At 44.0% G+C, this 23,857-nt stretch overlaps 2 protein-coding genes across 2 annotated transcripts; both read right to left on the reverse strand.

Annotated features, from left to right (window-relative positions):
- Nucleotides 1–1,104: 1,104 nt before the first annotated feature.
- On the reverse strand, nucleotides 1,105–12,879 carry cox7a2l (cytochrome c oxidase subunit 7A2 like). Its single transcript, XM_083786710.1, has 3 exons — nucleotides 12,725–12,879; nucleotides 4,068–4,202; nucleotides 1,105–1,619 (listed from the first exon to the last, which is right to left on the reverse strand). The coding sequence occupies exons 1-3, from the start codon at nucleotides 12,794–12,796 to the stop codon at nucleotides 1,479–1,481; spliced, it is 348 nt and encodes a 115-aa protein (XP_083642836.1). The 5' UTR covers nucleotides 12,797–12,879; the 3' UTR covers nucleotides 1,105–1,478.
- A 4,770-nt stretch (nucleotides 12,880–17,649) lies between these two features.
- Nucleotides 17,650–21,666, reverse strand: kcng3 (potassium voltage-gated channel, subfamily G, member 3; the record flags this gene model as incomplete). The annotated part of the gene is given in 4 exon segments (XM_083787616.1): nucleotides 17,650–18,304; nucleotides 20,961–21,202; nucleotides 21,204–21,413; nucleotides 21,415–21,666. Coding segments are annotated over 4 exon segments (1,359 nt in total).
- Between the last annotated feature and the right edge of the window lie 2,191 nt (nucleotides 21,667–23,857).

Here is a 23,857-nt window from a genome sequence, read left to right on the forward strand (position 1 = left end):
GCAGAGCATCAGTACTCAATGGGAACCTGTGGTGTGGTGTAGAAAACTAAAATAAAAGGTAGCCTTACACTAGCCGATTTTTTTCAAATCTGAAATCTGATAGCACCACACGACATGATAATCGGAGCGGGGCAGAGCAAACATCAAACATTCTTGATGTTGATCAGGCCGATCCCGTTCGCGCTTTGAGCGGCCTCGGTCTGGGCTGTTGTGCCCTTATTGTGTCCACACAGAGCTAGGGGGTGGTGGTGGGGTTAGGGGCTTGGGCTTGGGCAGGGCAGGAGGAGGTCACTTATTGGTGGGTTGGGTTGTTGTGTCCTGGTAGGGTCAGGGGCTTGGGCAGGGCAGGGCAGGTCACTTATTGGTGGGTTGGGTTGTTGTGTCCTGGTAGGGTCAGGGGCTTGGGCAGGGCAGGGCAGGTCACTTATTGGTGGGTTGGGTTGTTGTGTCCTGGTAGGGTCAGGGGCTTGGGCAGGGCAGGGCAGGTCACTTATTGGTGGGTTGGGTTGTTGTGTCCTGGTAGGGTCAGGTGCTTGGGCAGGGCAGGTCACTTATTGGTGGGTTGGGTTGTTGTGTCCTGGTAGGGTCAGGGGCTTGGGCAGGGCAGGGCAGGTCACTTATTGGTGGGTTGGGTTGTTGTGTCCTGGTAGGGTCAGGGGCTTGGGCAGGGCAGGGCAGGTCACTTATTGGTGGGTTGGGTTGTTTTGTCCTGGTAGGGTCAGGGGCTTGGGCAGGGCAGGGCAGGAGGAGGTCACTTATTGGTGGGTTGGGTTGTTGTGTCCTGGTAGGGTCAGGGGCTTGAGCAGGGCAGGGCAGGTCACTTATTGGTGGGTTGGGTTGTTGTGTCCTGGTAGGGTCCGGGGCTTGGGCAGGGCAGAGCAGGTCACTTATTGGTGGGTTGGGTTGTTGTGTCCTGGTAGGGTCAGGGGCTTGGGCAGGGCAGGGCAGGTCACTTATTGGTGGGTTGGGTTGTTGTGTCCTGGTAGGGTCAGGGGCTTGGGCAGGGCAGGGCAGGTCACTTATTGGTGGGTTGGGTTGTTGTGTCCTGGTAGGGTCAGGGGCTTGGGCAGGGCAGGAGGAGGTCACTTATTGGTGGGTTGGGTTGTTGTGTCCTGGTAGGGTCAGGGGCTTGGGCAGGGCAGGGCAGGTCACTTATTGGTGGGTTGGGTTGTTGTGTCCTGGTGGGGTCAGGGGCTTGGGCAGGGCAGGGCAGGTCACTTATTGGTGGGTTGGGTTGTTGTGTCCTGGTAGGGTCCGGGGCTTGGGCAGGGCAGGGCAGGTCACTTATTGGTGGGTTGGGTTGTTGTGTCCTGGTGGGGTCAGGGGCTTGGGCAGGGCAGGGCAGGTCACTTATTGGTGGGTTGGGTTGTTGTGTCCTGGTAGGGTCAGGGGCTTGGGCAGGGCAGGGCAGGTCACTTATTGGTGGGTTGGGTTGTTGTGTCCTGGTAGGGTCAGGGGCTTGGGCAGGGCAGGGCAGGTCACTTATTGCTGGGTTGGGTTGCGATGTAGATGGCAACGAGGCAGTAGAGAGCGCCTCCCACAGTCAGTGCCATGGTGCTGCGGTACAGAAGCCTGTCTGGAACGCCTCGCTTCAGGTGCACAGGCGTACCATCTGGAATCTGAGACGGGGGAAGGGAGGGACACGGTGTGAAGAACCCAAAAGACAACCATATCAAGGACTGTCTAAAGAGGACGGGACGCGAAGACCGTAAGGGCGCCGCCATGTTGCTCACATGGTGCTCCATGGAAGGAAAGAAACATGCGCAATGGGCTTTATGCAGCCAACACTTCCTCGTTCAGCTTCCTTGGTCTCAACTGCGCATGTTTCTTTCCTTCCATGGAGCACTGGAGCAGGGTTGCCAAGTCTGCTTATTTCCCGCGACTTTTGGCTTCTTTTTTCCCCAGAGATCCTTTTATTTTCTTTATAGGCCAATTATTAGTATAATAATAATAAGTCACTAAAACATTCATTATCATAGACATACATAGTATTTATAATGATAATGCATCAAATCCTTTTTTATTAGGATTATATGGTCATATTATTGGGTTTGTTTTGGCTTGTTTTTGGAGGTGGGTGAGCAACATGGCGTCGCCCGTACGGTCTTCGCGTCTTGTCCTCTTTAGACAGTCCTTGACAACCATCAGGATACAGAATCCGACTATTATTGACTATTGGAAAGCATGACATTTATTCTGTTGGATTCTTTTTTTGTTTTGTTTATCCCATTCTGACCGGGCACCCATTTTGGTGTCAGCATCATGTTATGCTTTAGCCATTTAAAAATAGCAGATCTACAAGCTCATATCGCGCCACCGAGTGGCGCGATACGAGCTTGTAGGTCTGCTATTTTTTGAAAAATCGAAGAACGACTGACATTTTTAGAATCTGATCTCAGGTCAGAATGGGTTCATCAGACCAGTGTGTGTCCGGCGGAAACCTCGTATGAATCTGATCTCAGGTCAGAATGGGTTATACATGTTTGTACGCTCTTGTGCATTTGTCGCCCCCAGTTCACAGACGATACACCAAATCAAATTCCAATCTCAATGTCTCATTGAAATGGTAATAAAGTATTGAATAGCCACAATGACAAAAGACGGCCGCTAGGCTACTTGAGGCGTAAGCTGGATCATTACGGTTCAACGGCAGCCTTGTCTTCATTCCTGCTTATAAACAGACGAATCATGTTTTATTTATATTATGCATGTTCTATTATCATTGAAATCCAAGTGTTTTGCCAATTTTTGGGGGGGTTGAGAACCAGTATTTTTTTAGATTAAGGTTTGCGTGTACAGTAAGGTTACTTGCGTGAAGAAACAAAAGTGCAAATGAAATAGAAATAAATGCAAAAGTCAATATATTGCATTTCCCCATTCGTTATTTGATTAATTGTGCACTCCAGTTCCAGACTTTCTTATTACCCCCCCAAAGCCCCTTGGCCTGTGATGGATTTTAAGAAGGGGACTGGAATTCAAATGTCATTATGTAAAATGGGAAATAACCCATTTTGGGCGGGAACCCCTTTTGGTGTTAGCATTATGTTATGCTTTAGCGATTGAAAAATAGCAGATCTACAAGCTCAAGCTGCGAGCTTGTAGGTCTGCTATTTTTTTGAAAAATCGAAGAACGACTGACATAGAAACATAGCTTTTTCAGAAAACTGTCAGGATGTAGAAGACATTTTTAGAATCTGATCTCAGGTCAAAAATGGGATAAACACCAGTTCCCAGACACATACCAATAAATAATTCTGACTGCCTGGTAAGCTTACAGTATGTCCCCTACTGGCAGGCCTCTTTGGAAAGAGACCAGATATCATTTTGGACTCCATTACAAATGTTAAATTGGCTGTTGTCAGTGTTGTGTAGTACTAAAACTTTCAGATATTCCGTCCCATTGTACTAACAAAATAGTTTGCTTCCTGCTATGAATAAGATTTACAGAAACACTTTTTTAACGGACCCATTCTAGGCGGGAACCCCTCATGGTGTTTTAAGCATTATGTTATACTTTAGCTATTGAAAAATAGCAGATCTACAAGCTCATGGTGCCGCACTATGAGCTTGTAGATCTGCTATTTTTGAAAAATCGTGAAAATGCGGCTCAAATCTTTGAATATATATTCTTTCAGAGCGAACGTTTTTAACTAAAATCTTTGCTTCTGAGGGGTTCCTGGAACAACATATTGGGGGGGTGGTCGGCGGCCAATTACATATACTTTTTGGGGCCCTTGACATGAAATATTGAGCACCACTGATACAGAAATGCCAGGCCTAAATGGGTGAACCCATTTTGGGTGAGAACCCCTTTTAGTGTTAGCATTATATTATGCTTTAGCTATTGAAAAATAGCAGATCTACAAGCTCGTAGCGCGCCACTCGGTGGCGCGCTATGAGCTTGTAGATCTGCTATTTTTTGAAAACTGTCAGGATTTAGAAGAGATTTTTTAGAATCTGATCTCAGGTCAAAATGCGTTAAAGAACCACCAGTCTTCTGTGCGTTAGAATCTGATCTCAGGTCAGAATGGGTTAACCCATTCTGGGTTAAGAGTCTCTCTCCGTACCTGGAACATCCTCTGTAGCTCGGGTACTCTGTTGGCTCCCAGGTACTCCACGGTGGGCCCGGCCCCCGACACCACCTTGGTGGGTGTAGCAAAGACCATGGCAGGTCCCTCTGTGGGCACACCCGGCCTCATTCCCTGTAGCACAATCATAAGACTGTAAAAAATATGGACAAAGCGTTCCCCGGGTCTAACATGGATGTAAAATGAAGCCTGTAATTCCTTGCACTGCAAGTAGCCATATTTCTAGATCCGTTTGTATTGGGCCCAGCTGGCCATTGGCTGGCCCAGACAACGAGGCGGGACTCCCCCCCCCCCTTACTCTTTGTTGGTTTTTATTTTGACTGAACGGGGGGGGTGGCTCCCGTTCATAGACTGTAACGGTAGCCACGCCCCTCAGAACATACGCTACTTTATGGTCATTTTTTTAATAAATGGGACCATCATTTTCCAAAAAGAATATTATGACATGAGAAATGAGACTTTAAACTAGTGACTGGAAGCAGAAAGAATTCATGACCATGTTTATTAAGGTAATGCAGTCTAGGGCCTCTAGACCTCTATGGAGATATGGGTTTTTTTGGGCCCAATGACAGCGCCACAACAGGCCATTATATGAACTTTCAGGAAGTCCCGATTTCCTTAGTGGCGTCACGAAATATCTGTCTGACTGCCCCCCTGAGCACAATGCATTGAAACCATTAAAAGCACGTAAAAATAAATAATAAACAGTACTATATGGGCCACTTCTTCAACAACTGAGCCCAAAGAAGATAGTGGAATACATGGACTATTAGTTAGGTGATGTACAATAGGTCTTAGGGCCGATTCATACTTAGAGCCGAATAAAAGTCGGTTAGCCTACAATGTGACGTCATTTGAGGTTCGGGGGGGGGGGGGTACCGTCCTAAAGTCGGCTCTTCGGTGCTACTGAAATTTCTGACGAGCCGAAATCATTTCGGCACTACAGCGCCGAAACAGCGGTAAAGTATGAATCAGCCCTTAGTATTTACATTTGTAAGTAGGCAGACAGTTGACATTAATTTAAATGTGCCTGGTCTGTCTCTGTGCTCATATTTATGATTGCTGCTAGCTATAGGTGATTTAGGAATCAGTTGCTTTAATGTGCTTTTAAGTGGTCTAATTTCTACAGTATATGTTCTGTGCTGTACTACAAACAAATGGCCTCTCGGACGACATTAAAGTCTAAGCGGTAACCCATTTTGACCTGAAGACGATTCTAAAAATGTCTTCTACATCCTGACAGTTTTCTGAAAAAGCTATGTTTCTATGTCAGTCGTTCTGCTATTTTTCAAAAGCTAACACCAAAAGGGATCCCCGCCCAAAATGGGTTAAAGTGACCATCTTTCTTTATAATTTTGCCAAAATGATTACAGTGGCCCATAGAACCGTTATTAACCCATTCTGACCGGGCACCCATTTTGGTGTTAGCATCATGTTATGCTTTATCTATTGAAAAATAGCAGATCTACAAGCTCATATCGCGCCACCGAGTGGCGCGATACGAGCTTGTAGGTCTGCTATTTTTGAAAAATCGAAGAGCGACTGACATTTTTAGAATCTGATCTCAGGTCAGAATGGGTTCATCAGACCAGTGTGTGTCCGGCGGAAACCTCGTATGAATCTGATCTCAGGTCAGAATGGATTAATAATATCGTGTCCTTTTCCGAGAGCACCGACCTCCGTCTGGAGAGAGTGGCTGAAGCGTATAAGAGAGGCCTCGTCAACAATATAATCTCATCTCAATGACATACTGTACAATAATGAAAGAAAACAATGCAATTACCCACTTCAATGGGAGTCCATCATGCAAGGAATGGAAGGAGATATGGCATGCACAGTACAGTACAGTACAGTACATCAAGCCTAGTAACACTATAGTTAACCCTTCACCCCGTAGTAGACCCCTTTCAGTCCTGCTCAGGACTCAGGAGTGTGATTGGTGTTATTCTACCCGAGAGTCGTGGTGTAAAATAACTAGTAAAGTACATTTAAAGGTATATTCAGTGATTTCACTTAATTCAAATATCACTTATTTTTTTGTTTTGTTGTGATAATCCTCCCTACTATAGAGTGTGCTGACCATATAAGGAGTTCCTCCCTGTCCCCAGTTAACCCCTGGGGGTCAAAAAAACCTTAGGTTTCGTTTTTGACTCTCTATCCTGATTGGACGAATGGCTGGGTCCCACAGCCAAAAACGAAACCTAAGGTTTTTTGAGTGAAATCACTGAATATACCTTTAACTAAAGTACAAATTCCAAATAGCTTTTCCCCTTTACTGGAGTATTTCCAATTTTCAGTACTTTTCCCTTCTACTCCACTACATCTCAGAGGCAGCTATTGTACATACTTTTGTACTTTTATGCAAGTAAATGTTGAATTCCGGACTTTATTTCTACATCGATTGCAGTACTGATACTTTTATTAACCCATTCTGGACGGGAACCCCTTTTGGTGTTTTAAGTATTTTGTTCCACATTATAGATTAGTGATCGACCGATATGGTTTATGGCCGATATATCCGATCACCGATTAGTGGACAATCAAAAAGCCGATATTATGAGCCGATTAATTAAAGTTAAAAATATATTTTTTGTTGGTGCAAGAAGCACCAACATCGTTTCAGTAACACTTCCCCCCCTCCATCAATTGCAGCTTTTTTTTTGCTACAGTGCAAACATGTACTGTAGCAGAATATATATATAATTTTCAATATCTATATCGATCTATCTATGAATGCACCAAGTGTGTGTGTGTAATTGTCCAGAACCGCGCCAAAAAGGCGTCTGACCGGGGTCTGGACCGGGCCCATGCCCAGTGTCCATACATGGAGCTGGCCTGTTCTGACCTCACAGCACTCCATATTTGGACCTGACACAAGACAGAACTCCACAAGCTGGCTGCATATACTCCCTATTTGGGCATGCCTTATACAAAGAACTCCATATATGGGCATAAAAGGGAGACAGACATAATATCTGGGCGGGGCATTCATTTACAACTTGCATCATACCAAGCAGGTCAGTGCCCAATGGGCTGTAGAGGCCCTACGGGCACCGTTCTAGTTTATCAAAACCGGATTTTCAAGTGGTTGTTTCACCATGTTTGCGCATTTATGAGAAATAATAATAATAAGTCGTTTCTTTACGATTATTAGTTTTTAGCACAGATACCGATATTAATTAAAATCATGAATATCGAAGCTATCACTATTATAGATATTGAAAGATAGCAAATCTACAAGCTCATAGCGCGTCACAGAGTGCCACGCTGCGAGCTTGTAGATCTGCTATTTTTGAAAAATCTTGAAAATGTGGCGCAAATCATTGAATATATATTCATTCTTTCAGAGCGAACATTTTTAACCCAAATCTTTGCGTCTGGGCAGTCCCTGGAACAACATATTTTCAGATGGGGGTCCGCGGCCAAATACAGATAATGCTGGGGGTCATTGACATGAAAAAGGTTGAGCACCACTGACATTGAACATTGAAAGGTTTTTCAGATTTATTTTCCCGTCCCATTTTTTTTAGAATCTAAATAAGAATGAGAGTACCTTTTCAATCATTGACTGAGAGCGAACACATGTAGCCAGCAGGAGTTTACTTTTTCCTTCATCTCCCATATAATTCAGTGCTTTAACCCATTCTGACCTGAGATCAGGTTCTAAATATGTCAGTCGCTCTTCGATTTTTCAAAAATAGCAGACCTACAAGCTCGTATCGCGCCACTCGGTGGCGCGATATGAGCTTGTAGATCTGCTATTTTTAAATAGCTAAAGCATAACATGATGCTGACACCAAAATGGGTGCCCGGTCAGAATGGGTTAAAAGAAATCTCAAACCAGTGAGCAGCACACCGACTGTATATAACTACATTAGGCCAAAGGCAAAATATTTATTGGAATGCTACATAAATCAGCTGCCTGCATATTTCAAATGAAGTGTTCAATTTCAAGTAAATTTCAAGTGTTCGATAATGTTCAATACTAGGAGCTACATTAATGTGCTATTTTCGCTCCCAGGCCCATTAACCACAATGATATCATTCATCATCAACGGCGAAGTCAAATAACATTTACATAATTTAAAAGGTCCCCTGGTCTGCCTCTGCCAAACCTTTCTCCTCACTACAAGGGCTAGGACTGAAAGATATGACTTAAAATAAATTATGACGACCATTTCAAACTTTTGCCTCGAGTACAATGAGCGAATTAACTGAGGTTTTTTAACGTGTTGATATATTCAAAACGGGAAGATTTTTTTCTAGTTTAATTTCTTTTTAGAATTTTGAAAGAACTACTGGTTTAAAAGGCATTTGTAGAATCTGCCTTAATGGGTTAAGAAGAAAAACAAAAATAATTGGTTATAAATGTTCTGGTTAACACTTTTCTTAGAATTACCCCCATAGGAAGCCCATCTGCTGGGCACTCTAGCGCCCTTTTTTTTGAAAAACGTTATATTCTATTTGTGTGTGTGTACTGTGTACCATTATTGGTGTCGATTCCCAAGCTACTGGAAACAACCTCCGTTTCTGTTACTGTAGAACACTGAAACAGAAGCCGTTGTTCTTACATTTAAGAAATAAATAAAAAAGGAAAAAGTTTTGATATCTTGCTTGAAGCTGTAGTGTCAAGCAAAGGTTCTAATCATCTAGCCGCAACTTCCGCAAGCAACTCTTCGATGCTATTTTCATTAGGTGGCATCTAGAGTTGCAATAACAAACCCTTGACAGGCCATTCATTCAGACAGAGAAAAGTCAGATTCTGATTGCATTATTAAACATTAAATTCACCAACATTGCACCTGTACGTACGGAAAGCTTGAGTTATCCTCTTTATATCCATACATATGTTTTATAGAAATCCACCGTAGATACACATGTTATGACCTACTTTGTCACTAAATTGCATGCAGGCGATTGTTTTTCGAAAATATTCGAGTTTTGAATTTCACCCGAAAACGAGTGCTTCCAAACTCAAACACTTGAACTCATCACATGAACAGAATTCATTGACAGGAAGCTTCATAACATGGATTTTTATGAAACAAAAACTTTGCAGATACAAAGAGGATAAACCAAGCAACCAAGCAACCAAAGTTGGTGAGTTTAACGTTGTTTAATACAATATCATGACTTTTCTGTTTGGGTGAATGGGATGTTTGGGCTGTCAAGGGTTGGTATTACTACTCTACATGCCAGATAGCATCCAAGGGTTGCTTGAGGCTAAAAACAATGAATACAAGAAGACTCACCCCGTTTCTGTTTTCCTCCCAGAATTTTCCCCAGTGAGGGGTGGGAGAGGCTGGACAGCAGACGGCTGGATTTTGAATTTCTCTAACTATAAACTTTCATGACAGCAGACAGCCTAAGTACAAATATAATTTATGAAAAGCTACTACAGTGAAGTCTGTTCACAGAAGTTGTTGTAGGATATGTGGGGATTATCTGACGAGGTACCATTTGAGGGGGCAAAACCTTACATATACTAAATAATACTAAATTGTTTATAGGGTCAATATAAGTAATATAATATAGCCTTTCCACAGGAGTATCTTTTTATATTTTTCCAAACAGAATACAAACAGCCAATAGCATATTACAAAGTTATCCCCCTCACTGGGGAAAATTCCGGGTGGAAAAACGGGCACGCACCGGGGTGAGTCTCATGTATGGTGATTATGTAGGAAATAAAAGAGGTGAAATGTTCCTGTTCAACTATGTCACTATAAAAAGGCACAGCGGTGGCAGACAGTAAAAGGTCACAGCCGTAAAAAGCAGCAACAACTACAGGGGTGCCTAGGTGCCTGGTATCGCTGTCGATTCCCAAGCTACTGGAAACAACCGCCGTTTCTATTCTTGGAAAGTTACTGTAGAACACTGAAACAGAAGCCGTTGTTCTTACATTTAAAAAATAAATAAAAAAAGGGAAAAAGTTTTGATATCTTGCTTGAAGCTGTAGTGTCAAGAGTTGCATCTAGAGTTGCAATACCAACCCTTGACAGGCAATTCATTCAGACAGAGAAAAGTCAGATTCTGATTGCATTATTAAACATTAAATTCACCAACATTGCACCTGTACGTACGGAAAGCTTGAGTTATCCTCTTTATATCCATACATACGTTTTATAGAAATCCACCGTAGATACACATGTTATGACCTACTTTGTCACTAAATTGCATGCAGGTGATTGTTTTTCGAAAATATTCGAGTTTTGAATTTCACCCAAAAACGAGTGCTTCCAAACTCAAACACTTGAACTCATCACATGAACAGAATTCATTGACAGGAAGCTCATAACATGGATTATTTATGAAACAAAAACTTTGCAGATACAAAGAGGATAAACCAAGCTTTCCTTACAGCTACAAAGTTGGTGAGTTTAACGTTGTTTAATACAATATCATGACTTTTCTGTTTGGGTGAATGGGATGTTTGGGCTGTCAAGGGTTGGTATTACTACTCTAGATGCCAGATAGCATCCAAGGGTTGCTTGAGGCTAAAAAAAAATGAATACAAGAAGACTCACCCCGTTTCTGCTTTCCTCCCAGAATTTTCTCCAGTGAGGGGTGGGAGAGGCTGGACAGCAGACGGCTGGATTTTGAATTTCTCTAACTATAAACTTTCATGACAGCAGACAGCCTAAGTACAAATATAATTTATGAAAAGCTACTACAGTGAAGTCTGTTCACAGAAGTTGTTGTAGGATATGTGGGGATTATCTGACGAGGTACCATTTGAGGGGGCAAAACCTTACATATACTAAATAATACTAAATTGTTTATAGGGTCAATATAAGTAATATAATATAGCCTTTCCACAGGAGTATCTTTTTATATTTTTCCAAACAGAATACAAACAGCCAATAGCATATTACAAAGTTATCCCCCTCACTGGGGAAAATTCCGGGTGGAAAAACGGGCACGCACCGGGGTGAGTCTCATGTATGGTGATTATGTAGGAAATAAAAGAGGTGAAATGTTCCTGTTCAACTATGTCACTATAAAAAGGCACAGCGGTGGCAGACAGTAAAAGGTCACAGCCGTAAAAAGCAGCAACAACTACAGGGGTGCCTAGGTGCCTGGTATCGCTGTCGATTCCCAAGCTACTGGAAACAACCGCCGTTTCTATTCTTGGAAAGTTACTGTAGAACACTGAAACAGAAGCCGTTGTTCTTACATTTAAAAAATAAATAAGAAAAGGGAAAAAGTTTTGATATCTTGCTTGAAGCTGTAGTGTCAAGCAAAGGTTCTAATCATCTAGCCGCAACTTCCGCAAGCAACTTCGATGCTATGATTCCATTTCATTAGGTGGCACCCCCCCCCCCCCATGACTGCGAGTTTGTCATGTTGTCACACCTGTGACCTTTACGGGGGTCAAATATATAATATATAATATAATAATATAATATAATATAATATATATATAAATATAATAAATAAGCGACCGCCACAATTACGCTATAATAGACATTGATTAATTCTTTACTTTAGATCATTGATCATGCTGAAATGTTGAAACAAGATGCTGAAACAATAAGCCATGAGTGAATCGTGCATTCTTTGTGAACTGAAATCGTACCACTGTGTTTATTTAGCAAACTGTAAATAAAGTACCAAACGGGAAAACAAACGGGGGGTGGGGGGCCCTGACAGTTATAAGGAGAATTCTCCCTGACAGTTATAAGGAGAATTATCCCTGACAGTTATAAGGAGAATTCTCCCTGACAGTTATTATAAGGAGAATTCTCCCTGACAGTTATTATAAGGAGAATTCTCCCTGACAGTTATAAGGAGAATTCTCCCTGACAGTTATTATAAGGAGAATTCTCCCTGACAGTTATTATAAGGAGAATTCTCCCTGACAGTTATAAGAAGAATTCGCCTCTGGTCAAAAGGATGCAAGGGAAGCTCTTAACACACAATAGCATCCCTGATTGCCTCCAACGTTACACATGATGTGAAGGTCAGATCAACGGGTGGGGAAACCTTTCAGAACAATAGCATCATAAATAAAACATGTGCATAATATATTGAACGTACAACACGAGTATAAAATGTGTGATGAGATCCACCTATCGCAGAGACGCATAAAGGTCACGGAGGCAGCATAATAATGTTATCATAGTGACACGCAGTGGTGTGAATTAATGAGTACTCAGATGCTGTACTTAATTATAATGTTGTACTTCTACTCAGAGCCGAGGCAAATATTGTACTTTTACTCCACTATAGTTATTTGGAAACTTTAGTTACAAGTTACTTTGCATATCTTTTTATTATTATTACAAAAGATACGTTAAGCAGATACATTGGCCATTTTTTAAAATAACACATCTATACACACTCACAATGTTTTGAGCTTGGAGATTTGTATACAACTTATACATTTTGAAAACTTGTGAACTTTCAACTGAGAGATATGAGACATTCTGCATGAAGTTTTATTTTATCATCATTATATTTATTATTATTAATTGTAGACGTAGTAGTACATTAGGAATTCCAGAGTTGCATTGTTTCTACATAATTATGCAGTATTGATACTTTTATTAAAGTTTTTCCGCCACTGTTATCATCATAGTGGCATGAAGGTCACCATCAGTCTCATTTTCCATTGTCGTGAGTTCATATCTTACCTGCGGGCTGTATGCGGTGGAACCGGCAGATCCGGTTAGTTTCTGCGTGAAGCCGCTGAATTTATAATACATTTTGTTATTGCGTGGTGGTGACAGACAGTCAGATGATGAAGGACAGACAGACAGACAAGATGAGCGTGTTGTCCAAAGGAGATCACCCGGCAAAAGGGCTTTCCTGCCAGCGGAGACCGTCGCACGACACGTCGACGGACAATGACGTGCCAAAGCTGTCCCTGCCACTGCCGTTTTATAATTCAAGAGTAATTGTTTGTTTGTTTGTTTATTTATTTTCACATACAAAAATATTTCGGAAATGATACACAAGGTCAATAAAAAATGTGAAGGAGAAAGCCTAAAAACCCTCCAGGGGCTTGTAAGTGGCTTCTCCAGGCATGTTTATTTTATACATTCATAGTTGTTTTTGTTTGTTTAAAGAAAAAACAATCATATTGAACATGCAGATCTTAAACATTAGAATTGATTGATTGATTGAAGTATTTACCACCATGTATGCAGAATGGGTACATTTCAAACGAAAGCACAACTCAATACAAAAGCTGTTATGTTAGTGTGGACGACACCATAAAGTATTACACCAGGGGTAGGTAGCCTACAATAGGGTCCACCATTTTCAATTAATCAGAGTAGCTATAGTAGCTGGCCTGGCCTAGGCAAGAATGTTTATAAAGCTAAGTAAATTATAGCCTAAGTATAATAACGTTGCTTAACCGTACATGGTCAGATATAAGGAAGTAAATGAAAGATTTACATTGTATTGATTAAAGGTATATTCAGTGATTTCACTTAATTCAAATATCACTTATTTTTTTGTTTTGTTGTGATAATCCTCTCTACTTTAGAGTGTGCTGGCCATATAAGGAGTTCTTCCCTGTCCCCAGTTAACCCCTGGGGGTCAAAAAACCTTAGGTTTCGTTTTTGGCTCTCTATCCTGATTGGATGAAAGGCTTAGGTCCCAGCCAAAAACGAAACCTAAGGTTTTTTGAGTGAAATCACTGAATATACCTTTAAGACCTTAGATCCCAACATTTGTCCCCATATGTGGCCTGTCAGCCCAGCTGAGCTCAGCAGCTGTGTCAGTCTCACACACAGGTCTTCCTGTAGGTATAAATATATTGTTGAAAGTTAGAGACTTTTTCTGATTGTCAGGCATGTCAAATTGGTGGGTGGGACTGGGCCCAATTTCCAAACATTGTAATTTTGTTTCCTAAAAACTATGGTCTGTCCAGTGGAGTGTTATTAAGGTATGTAGCCTATAGGCTACTTATTTATTTTGTAGGCTACATATCTCAAAGACAAAGAAAGTACTGCTCTAAATGTGTATAGCCTAAATGACAGCTGTGACCAATGGTCACATTCCATTTGACATGGCTAAACGGAAGTCACACAGTATATAAAAGCACGCCACAAAAGGATCTTTGATAGGCGTGTCAGTTTATTTAATCGGGTAAGAAATGTGAATTGAGATGATTGTATTATTAGTGTATGAAAACGTATGAAAGCTCATATATCTAATATCTCAATTATATTGTCAAGAGCGAACATTTTAGTGTTTTTATTATTCGACACAATAAATACATTTTTTGTTTTATTATTATAAAATCTTTTACCAGTCAAATGTTAACTATAGGTGAATCTCCAGTAGGCAGAAAAACAACGAGAGAGGCTTTGTTTATCCTTAATCAGACACAATGCACTGCCTTCAGCAAGCATTGTGATGCGTTGCAGCGTTGTTAAGCTACATACAGCGCATCACATACATTAGGCTTTTAGGCTAGGCTATAACACACAAACTCATATTTCTGTTTTCAAATGTCAAAGATAAATGGAAAATTGCTGATTGAATATTATTTCCATAATCGTCTTGTGCAGTATAGGGACTTAAAAAGCACAGGCATTTATGTAAAAGAGATATCTATACTGCCTGTAAATACAAACTCATTTCAAAGCGAAGCTCATAAAAAGTGATTGCTGATATTCAACAAGGGACAAACTGCAGAGCACGCAACAAATATAGATATGAAAATATTTGAAAGGAGAATGACCAATGAACAAATATAGATCCGCTTCTTTAACCACATGAACGGGCATAACAGGCAAACATTTGGAAAATACACTGTAGGCCTGCCTATATGCCAACATTTTTGGTAAACATTCAGCGAAAATCTCTCGTCACGTGACAAAGTATAAAATAGGGCTTAAGTGGTTAAATGCTCCAATCTCCCTGCATGGTGGCATTTTTCTTTTGTTCACTTTTCTTGTCCTATAACAATCAGTAGCACTGTTACATAGTCATAGTTACACTAGCATTCCGTTGCTTGTGCCTGTATCAGAGGTGACAAATATACCCTCTTCAACAGGGGGTCAGAGACCCCTAGAGCAGTGGTTCCCAAAGTGGGGTCCGGGGACCCCTAGGGGACCTTGAGAGAGTTCCAGGGGGTCCCCAGCTAAATGATAATTAGGAACCAAATGGACCCTTATGGATCTGTAATGCAGAGAGTTTTACAATATACATTGGGGTCCCAGAGATATAAATGCCATTAAATGAGGGACCATTTCAGGGACCAATTCAGGTCAAACCGGGGGGCGTTGAAATGAAAATGGTTGAAAAATCACTGCTAGAGCCGTGAAAACCTTCTCTTATGGGACTCTTATGGGGGGTCCGCAGGCTAATGAGTATCATTTTGGGAGTCCTTGACATGAAACGGTTTGGGAACCCCTGCCCTAGAGGGTCCTCAGAGTTACTACAGGGGGGTATTTGAGTGATAAGGATGTTGTTTCTTTACACTAACCACTTGAACCCTATAGCATCCAAAGGAGGGGAACGCTACCATCTGCGGCCTTATGTCTGAGGCTAAGTCAGAATCTCGCCTAGACGGAACGATATCTGGGCGCCGAGGACTCTCAGCTGGCCTCGCGTAGGCTTTGCTATTAAAGGGCTTGATTCGTTTTCTCAGTCCCAAAAGTGGAGTGGAGCCTGCGGCTTCATTTGACTCAACACAGGGAAGCTCACCCGCCCACCCCCACTACATATTGTATTCCCGCTAAATGTGTCCCTGCTTCATCTCTCTCTCTCAGGTGCCTGAAAAACATTGAAGCCCCTGCTCTTGAGTCTTGACAAGAGACATTGGCCTTGGTGTGCGTGTGCGAGTGCGAGTGTGGACCATTTAGGGCTGTTGTGTGGGAGACGTGCCGACTTCTTTTCTTTTCTTTCAATGCATCGCTTTCAAACAAATCAAATCACCAAGACTGCAAAGTGTGAAGGCGACTGAATCACCAAATTCATCATTGTGCCCATGCATCATTGTGCCCATGCGTGTGTGTGTGCGTGTGTGTGTGTGTGTGTGTGTGTGTGTATGTGTGTGTGTGTGTGTGTGTGTGTGTGTGTGTGTGCGTGCGTGCGTGCGTGCGTGTGAGAGAGAGTAGTTATACAAAATGGCAGTCTGGAAGGACGATGTGTCTGCTCTCAGCGATCAGAGATGCGTGTACACCGAACGATCGCTCCTAAGTGAATTCTACTTAGATAGTCACTATATCAGCCATCTTGTGCATTATGTACACATACATAACTGATGGACTCAAATACTATTTAGGTCTGTTGTATCTGTATCTGTCTATCTATTTGATGTGTGTGCGACTGTGCGTGTGTGTGTGTGTGTGCACGCGCATATGTGTGTGCATGCGTGTGTTTGTGTGCGTGTGCGAGTATCTGTGTGTGCGTGCGTGCATGCATGCATGTTGGCTTGTGTAGGTGTGTGTTCTCACTTTGCATGGTTTGAAGAGCACGTGTAAAGAGTGGGAGCGCAACACGCCACAGCAGCCATGATGCACGTGGGTGAGTATGTGTGCACACAAATCAACCACCATCACGTGGGTGAGTATGTGTGCACACAAATCAACCACCATCATGTGGCTGATTGACATGTCAGTTGGAGGAATAGGTTGCCGTGGAGACACAGAAACACATCTTTCTTCACAATCTGTCAACGCTCCCAAGTGGAGGGGCGCGCAGACACAACAATCTTAAGCCTCTTGATTATTTGTCTTTGCACACTCCCTTTTTTTGACTGTCACACATACGGCCTATTGTCGGTTGCCATCACCAATCATTTTGTGTAATATCGTCCCTTTGTTGCGCTCTGCAACACTTCATCTTCATCGTGTCATGTTCTTTGTCCCTCCACATCCATTTTCCTTCCCGCTCTCTTATTGTGTCTCTATATTCCATTATCGCCAGCTTATTCCCTCATCTCGCCCCTCCGTCCGTCCTCTCCCCCGCTCTGTGCCCACTTTGCTGTCGCTCATTCAATTTGCCAGGGTTTAAGGGGCCTTTTTGCAACAGTGCTTCTGGGGTGCAAATCACTCTTGTGTAAATTGTGCCATCTGGGTGTGAAGCTCGGGCAGACGGATTGAAAGACGAGGGAGACGGGTAAACAGACAGAGTCAGGCAGACAGGCACACACACACACACACACACACACACACACACACACACACACACACACACACACACACACACACACACACACCACTCGTAGTCGGAGAAGCTAAATCAACCCTCCTCCAATGCAATCAACAAGGGAGTGCAATGTCAACAGCGGGTTTGTGTGGACAGCCCGGTTTGACTGGACTGCCAGTGTGTGCTTATTCTAATTGTCATTCGTTGCATTTTCACAACGTGTCCCTCTGTCACGATCTCCGCCGAGAGCATGCTGGTTAAAGGGGAGAATGGCAGGATCCAAACCGGGCCAAAATACAAAACAGCTCAGGCTCAGGCAAGGAAACAGTTCTGCAGTGGAGGGAGGGGGCCGGGGGAGGGGAGGTGTTCACATTGAGTGATCCGGCTCCACTATAGTCTTGTAACATCCCTCTTTTTGTGTGCATATTATGTACAGTATCCTGGGAGCTCACTGCGGGGGAGCGCTGCCGCTGCGCGCGTCCCTGACGGAGCGCAGCTTCAGCTCGGCGTAGCACTGCACGAAGCTGTGGTAGATGAAGGTGATGGGCAGCGCCAGCAGCACGATGCCGCTCACCACGCACACGCCGCCCAGCATGCGGCCGCCCACCGTCACCGGGTACACGTCGCCGTAGCCCACCGTGGTCATGGAGATGATGACCCACCAGGAGGCGGCCGGGATGCTGGCGTAGTCGGGGTTGCGCGTGGCGCCGCCCTGCAGGTCCACCAGGCCGTGCTCCAGGAGCTGCGCCAGGGCGCTGTATATGGCCATGGCCACGGCCACGAACACCAGAAGCATGACCATCTCCCGGTAGCAGCGGCGCAGCGTCAGCCCCAGCGTCTGCAGGCCCAGGAAGTGGCGGGCCAGCTTCATCAGCCAGAAGACGCGCATCATGCGCAGCACGCGCAGCGTGACGCCGGCCACGCCCAGGCCCGCGCCGGGGAACCCCGCCCGGGCCAGCGCCATGGTGACGTAGTACGGGGTGATGGCGACCACGTCGATGACGTTCAGCGGCCGGCGGAGGAACTCCCACTTGTCGCGGGCGACCAGGAAGCGCATGGAGCACTCCGCCGTGAACCAGCCCATGCACACGGCCTCCACTATCCTGTAGGGTGGACACAGTTTGCATAGACACACATGGGATCAGAGGCTAAGGAGAGATATGGATGGTATGAGAGACCACATATCATTACTTGGGAAGAAATATAAACAGTGGAACAGTGGAAGAAAAGAGGGAATAACATAGCATTTTGACCTGAGATCAGATTCTAAAAATGTCTTCTACATCCTGACAGTTTTCTGAAAAAGCTATGTTTCTATGTCAGTCGTTCTTCGATTTTTCAAAAATAGCAGATCTACAAGCTCAAGCTTGTAGATCTGCTATTTTTCAATAGCTAAAGCATAACAAAAGGGGTTCCCGCCCAAAATTTGGCGTCCCTATTTTGGACATGTCATTATAGGCTAAATATTTCACAAACGAGTTGCACCATTGTACTATGAAGTATAATATGACATAAGTGCTTAAATAAAGTAGATTATTAATTGATGTCTATTGTCTCCAGAGAGGGTTATTATCACATTGTAGAAGGACGAGAACAAGCAAGGACAGCAATAGAGATATCAGGGGGGGAAGAAGACAAATGAATAACAGGAAATGAACAGAGAGAGAGAGAGAGAGAGAGAGAGATGTCGAAACCTGTGAGCATGACGCAAATGAGCAGCATGGTGATTAGTGCGCCCAGGGGCAATAACCCATTCTGACCTGAGATCAGATTCTAAAAATGTCAGTCGTTCTTCGATTTTTCAAAAATAGCAGACCTACAAGCTCGTATCGCGCCACTCGGTGGCGCGATATGAGCTTGTAGATCTGCTATTTTTCAATAGCTAAAGCATAACATGATGCTGACACCAAAATGGGTGCCTGTTCAGAATGGGATAAAGGCAACAGAACCAAATTAGAGGGAGTTGATTTGACTGAGAAACGAGCGGACCAAACAAACAGCGCCGGCCGAGCGCCTCGGGAGAGCCCTGCCCCGCACAATTATATAAATATAAACAAATTATAGAAGAACATGAAGAGAATGACATCACCTGTTGGAATGGGACCACAAACAAGAGCGAGTAAATAGGATCGCCTTTTTGGTCGATCTGTATAAACAACGCATCAGTTTCCTATAACAACAGAGACAGGTCCAATACTAATATGAAACTATGTACAGCCTCAGCGAAGCCAACATAACCCAGCCATATATAGAGAAAAAGGCCAGAGGCAAACCACTTCCCTGGAAAATCCTTGGATGTTGAGGTATAAGAGGGGTTTACAACTTTGTACCCTGCAGGGACCATATATAGGGATTATGGACAAAAAGTATTTTTTGTTTTGTTTTGTTTTGTTTTTTTCTCCCCCAAATCCTCAATATTCATATTGTGCATGTTAATATCGTAATGTGACAATATACATTTATTTGTTATTCAAAATGATTCAGAAAATAGCAGAAACAGAAGATCTCTAGTACAGTCTCACAATGCTGGGTGAGTTGTGATCTTGTTAGTCAGAATGTGTTTATAGTGTTGTGTATTATATTGTGTTATTTTTATGCTATATGTTGGATAATTGAAGACATGATAGGACCACAATGGAAACAATTCCCCAGGATTATTATTTTTTCCCTCAATGTCTGACTGTACCTTGTAGGCTACTGCTACTGTATATACATTTCTGACGTGGCCCCACTGCGAGTCTCCGGGGGACCAGGTCCCCGAGTACCCACCCCTAAAGTATTCAATCAACCAATCAATCAATCTCTACCATGATAAAGATATATTGCCCACTGCCCAGTCATATACAGAGCTATATCATTCTCACTTTCTCTCTTGATATAGGCTCAGGCTATATCATTTAAAACTGGCTTGGACTGGTAGTTTCAAGTGGTTAACCATGGGCTATAGGACTTCAACTCTCAACCCTATATGCTTGAAGGGAAATTGGAAAAAGACAATCGGTTGACTGACTATTTGGGCCACTGTCTGCAAGTGAGAAAGAACTCTTGCATGCATGCCTTTCTCATGTGGATATACACTTGGGACTATAGCCTGGACTGGCCATTGCCTGTCCTCTCTATATAGCTATGAAAAACAATGATGAGCCGCACTTGTTTTATTGGTAAATGTTGATTGGTTATCGATCTAATCGTGTGAGAGGTCCTCCTGATTGTCTTGTCTTAAGTGTCAACCGCGCTCACTGTGCGGGTCCTAATTGTAGCTTGCGGTAAACTCTCACTCGCCGGGTAAATCGATGGTTGGTGCTTAATGGATTTGGTCGGCGTCTCCAACACATGTAGGAAATCCTCAATGGGACATTTTGAAATTGGAAAATTATCCTCGGAGAAATCGTGTCCGAATTGGAAATATACATGCATACGTGCATTTAACAGAGCTATACGCGCCACGTACGGTTCAAGATGACTTTAATTGCCCTTCGTGGTTCTCAAAAGTGGGTTCCGACCGTCCGCGGGGACCCTCAGGGGTCCTTGAGGGGGTTCCAAGAGGTCCCCAGCTAATTATGGACACTTTGGACAGTTAGGCTCCAAATCCCAAATGGACTCTAAACCATTGCATGTCTGTAACTCTCTGAGTGTGCAGACAGATGGAACCAAATGGATCCCGCGTAATGGGGTGCGTGGACTAATGCATACAATATAGGGTCCTTGTCCTTGACGTGGAAAAAGTTTGGGAACCACTGATATATATATCTAGCCTACCTGTGTTCCTCCACGGCGTTGCGTTTGGCCGTGTCCCAGTCCGGCAGGGTGCTGACGCACAGCATCACCATGGAGACGATGACAAATATCACGGACACGGACGCCACGAGCTGCGCCGCCACGGACGAGTTGGGCTCCTCGAATGTCCTGCGTGCCATCTCCATCCACCGCGCGCGCCTCGAGGGGCCCTGCGGCACCCTGTCCGCGCAGCCTGCACCACGACCGTCGTCCCCCGCCGACGACCACGTCGGTGGTGGTGGCGGTGGCCCCCGGCCCCATGTGGGACTCATCGGCCGAGGACGAGGGGTCCCGGAGCAGGTCCTCCTCGACGGGGAGGTCGTCCATGCCGACCTCCGACATGCGCTCGTCCAGGCGCTTCTGGCAGCAGGAGTCCAGGTGCGCGCTCTCCAGGCCCCAGTAGAGCATCTCCGTGTAGAAGGAGAGCTCGCACACCGCCGGGCACGAAGCGGAGCTTCCCGGAGCGCACGTACAGCATGATGAAGACGAACGCCTGCGCGTGGCGGTCGAAGAAGAACTCGTTGCGCTCGCGGTCGTAGTCGTCGCAGAGCTCCAGGACCTCTTTCTCCGAGGCGCACGCGTGCAGGCGGCTGACGCGCCGCAGGGGGAAATCCCGGATCACGTCGCGGGTGAAGGCGTACCGGGTCCCCCCGACGTTGAGCACGCAGATGCTCTTGCCGAACTTCATGTTTTTTCCCCCCTTTGTGTGCGTGTGTGTGTGTGTGTGTGTGTGTGTGTGACCTATAAAGAAGAACTCCGCTCCAAAGTCCTTATTATTCCCCCTTGCCCGGTACCGGTACCAGCTTCCATAGCAGCAGCTTTGACAGAACTTTATTGAAGCAGCATCTTCTTTGCAGGGTGATGGATCTGTCTAGAGCTTCTGTCTGTCTGTCTGTCTGTCTGTCTGTCTGTCTGTCTGTCTGTCTGTCTGTCTGTCTGTCTGTCTCGGTCTCTCCTCTCCTCTTCTCTCCTCTTCTCTTCAGAGCACGGTCAGATGAAACTCTCTCTCTCTCTCTCTCTCTCTCTCTCTCTCTCTCTCTCTCTCTCTCTCTCTCTCTCTCTCTCTCTCCCTCCACCCCAACCGCGAGGGGAAGCCAAACCTATATGATGTCACGCACACATGTGCACGCGCGTCTCCACATTTACGCGCATAAAAAAGGAGATTAATTAAAAGTCTTGAAAAACATAAATTTAGCTTTTTCGGTATAGGCTACTATTAAAGTACAAAAATCACACCCGTGTGAAGTGAGGGGCGCTAATATATTAAAGTCTAACTCATGTTGATTATAGGTGATGTGATGGTGATGTAAAACAAACGGTGCCAACACAAACATTAAACGCCATTAACAATAAACAATATGACGTAAAGGACACATTATGACGTACATTTTCCCTTCTTGTCAATGGCGTTTACAAAACAAACATTGAACTAAAGACAAATATATATATATTATATATTTAAGGCTATATTATTTTCGAATCCAGAGGTCCACCCCCCCCCCCCCCCCCCCCCCCCCCTCTCTCTCTCTCTCTCTCTCTCTCTCTTCAGTGGCGTGCACAGACATTTAGAGGGGCAGGTGCTCAAGTGAAAAAAAGGGCACCTTGTGCAGCGCATAGCAGATCTACAAGCTCATAGCGCGCCACCGAGTGGCGCGCTACGAGCTTGTAGGTCTGCTATTTTTCTTTAATCGAAGAACCACTGACATAGAAACATAACTTTAGATTGTGGGGGGCCTAAATAATATAGTAGAAGCGTTTTTTATCAAGATTTGATCAATGTCACCATGGTCCACACACTAAAAAGTAACCCCCCCTTTTTCTTTTTCTTTTTTTTATTTTTTTGAGCACATTGCCAAAAGGGCAGGGGTGCTCTAGCACCCCCTAGTGTCTATCTGTGCACGCCACTGCTCTCTCTCTCTCTCTCTCTCTCTCTCTCTCTCTCTCTCTCTCTCTCTCTCTCTCTCTCTCTCTCTCTCTCTCTCTCTCTCTTCAATTCAATCCGATGGTGCTGCATGCAGGTCGCAGGTTCGAAAATTAGAAATATGTAGCCTATATAATGACATGTGGACAAAAACACTGAAAGCAATAATGCTTAGCATATAAGGCTATAGATAGGTCTTTATAGGACTCTGGCCTAAAGGAGTAGTTCACCCAAACAATGCTTTTCTATCAATTACACACACCCCATGGCATGCACATGCAGCCTAATTGAATTAATGGAGCTTTGTTTTGTCTTTCTTTTTTTCCCCGCATTCATGAGTGAATAATTTGATAACAGGGTCATCGGAGACTCTTTGACTGCTCTGGTCATCAAATTATTACTTTGTTTGTTTTCATTGATTGATCTCTCTTCCCTCTTCTTCTTCTTCTTCTTCTTCTTCTTCTTCTTCTTCTTCTTCTTCCATTTCTTTCTCTCTGCACTCTGTCGAGGTAACTAGCACATGCATTGCACACAAGTAGGCCATATAAATCGCTCTTAATCCAGAGCGACTTACATTATAAGCATGAATAAAAAGCATGGCAATACATCACATATAAAAATTAGTTATCATGAATCATAAGCTAAGAACAATATTAACTGATGTTGAAGATGATACGAAGATTTGGGGTGTTACAGTACAGTGACAGTACAGTACAGTACAGTACACAGTAGAGGGACCCCTTGGGGACCCCCACACAATAACTGTCATTTCTCAACTGTTTCAGACACGGGTTCGGCTCGCCGGAACCGGGCCGGCACCATGTTTACAGCATTCCTCTGGGTCTGGAACTTCCGGGGGCCCCCACACGGAGTTGCACCACTCACTTCACAAGTGATTGTGTGATTTTGTAACGGCTGATTGGCTGAAGGGGTTGTCTGTACTCCCAACCACTAGTAC

Source organism: Protomyctophum parallelum (genome assembly GCF_964188405.1).
Source record: "Protomyctophum parallelum genome assembly, chromosome: 17".
Taxonomy (NCBI): domain Eukaryota; kingdom Metazoa; phylum Chordata; class Actinopteri; order Myctophiformes; family Myctophidae; genus Protomyctophum; species Protomyctophum parallelum.

What these genes read in the sequence shown, in the direction of transcription:
- cox7a2l (XM_083786710.1), bottom strand. Translation starts at nt 12,796, where the DNA reads ATGTATTATAAATTCAGCGGCTTCACGCAGAAACTAACCGGATCTGCC. An exon ending in CCACCGCATACAGCCCGCAG is followed by an intron (nt 4,203 to 12,724) that starts GTAAGATATGAA and finishes ATTGTGCTACAG; the next exon opens with GGAATGAGGCCGGGTGTGCC. An exon ending in AGCTACAGAGGATGTTCCAG is followed by an intron (nt 1,620 to 4,067) that starts GTACGGAGAGAG and finishes CCCCCGTCTCAG; the next exon opens with ATTCCAGATGGTACGCCTGT.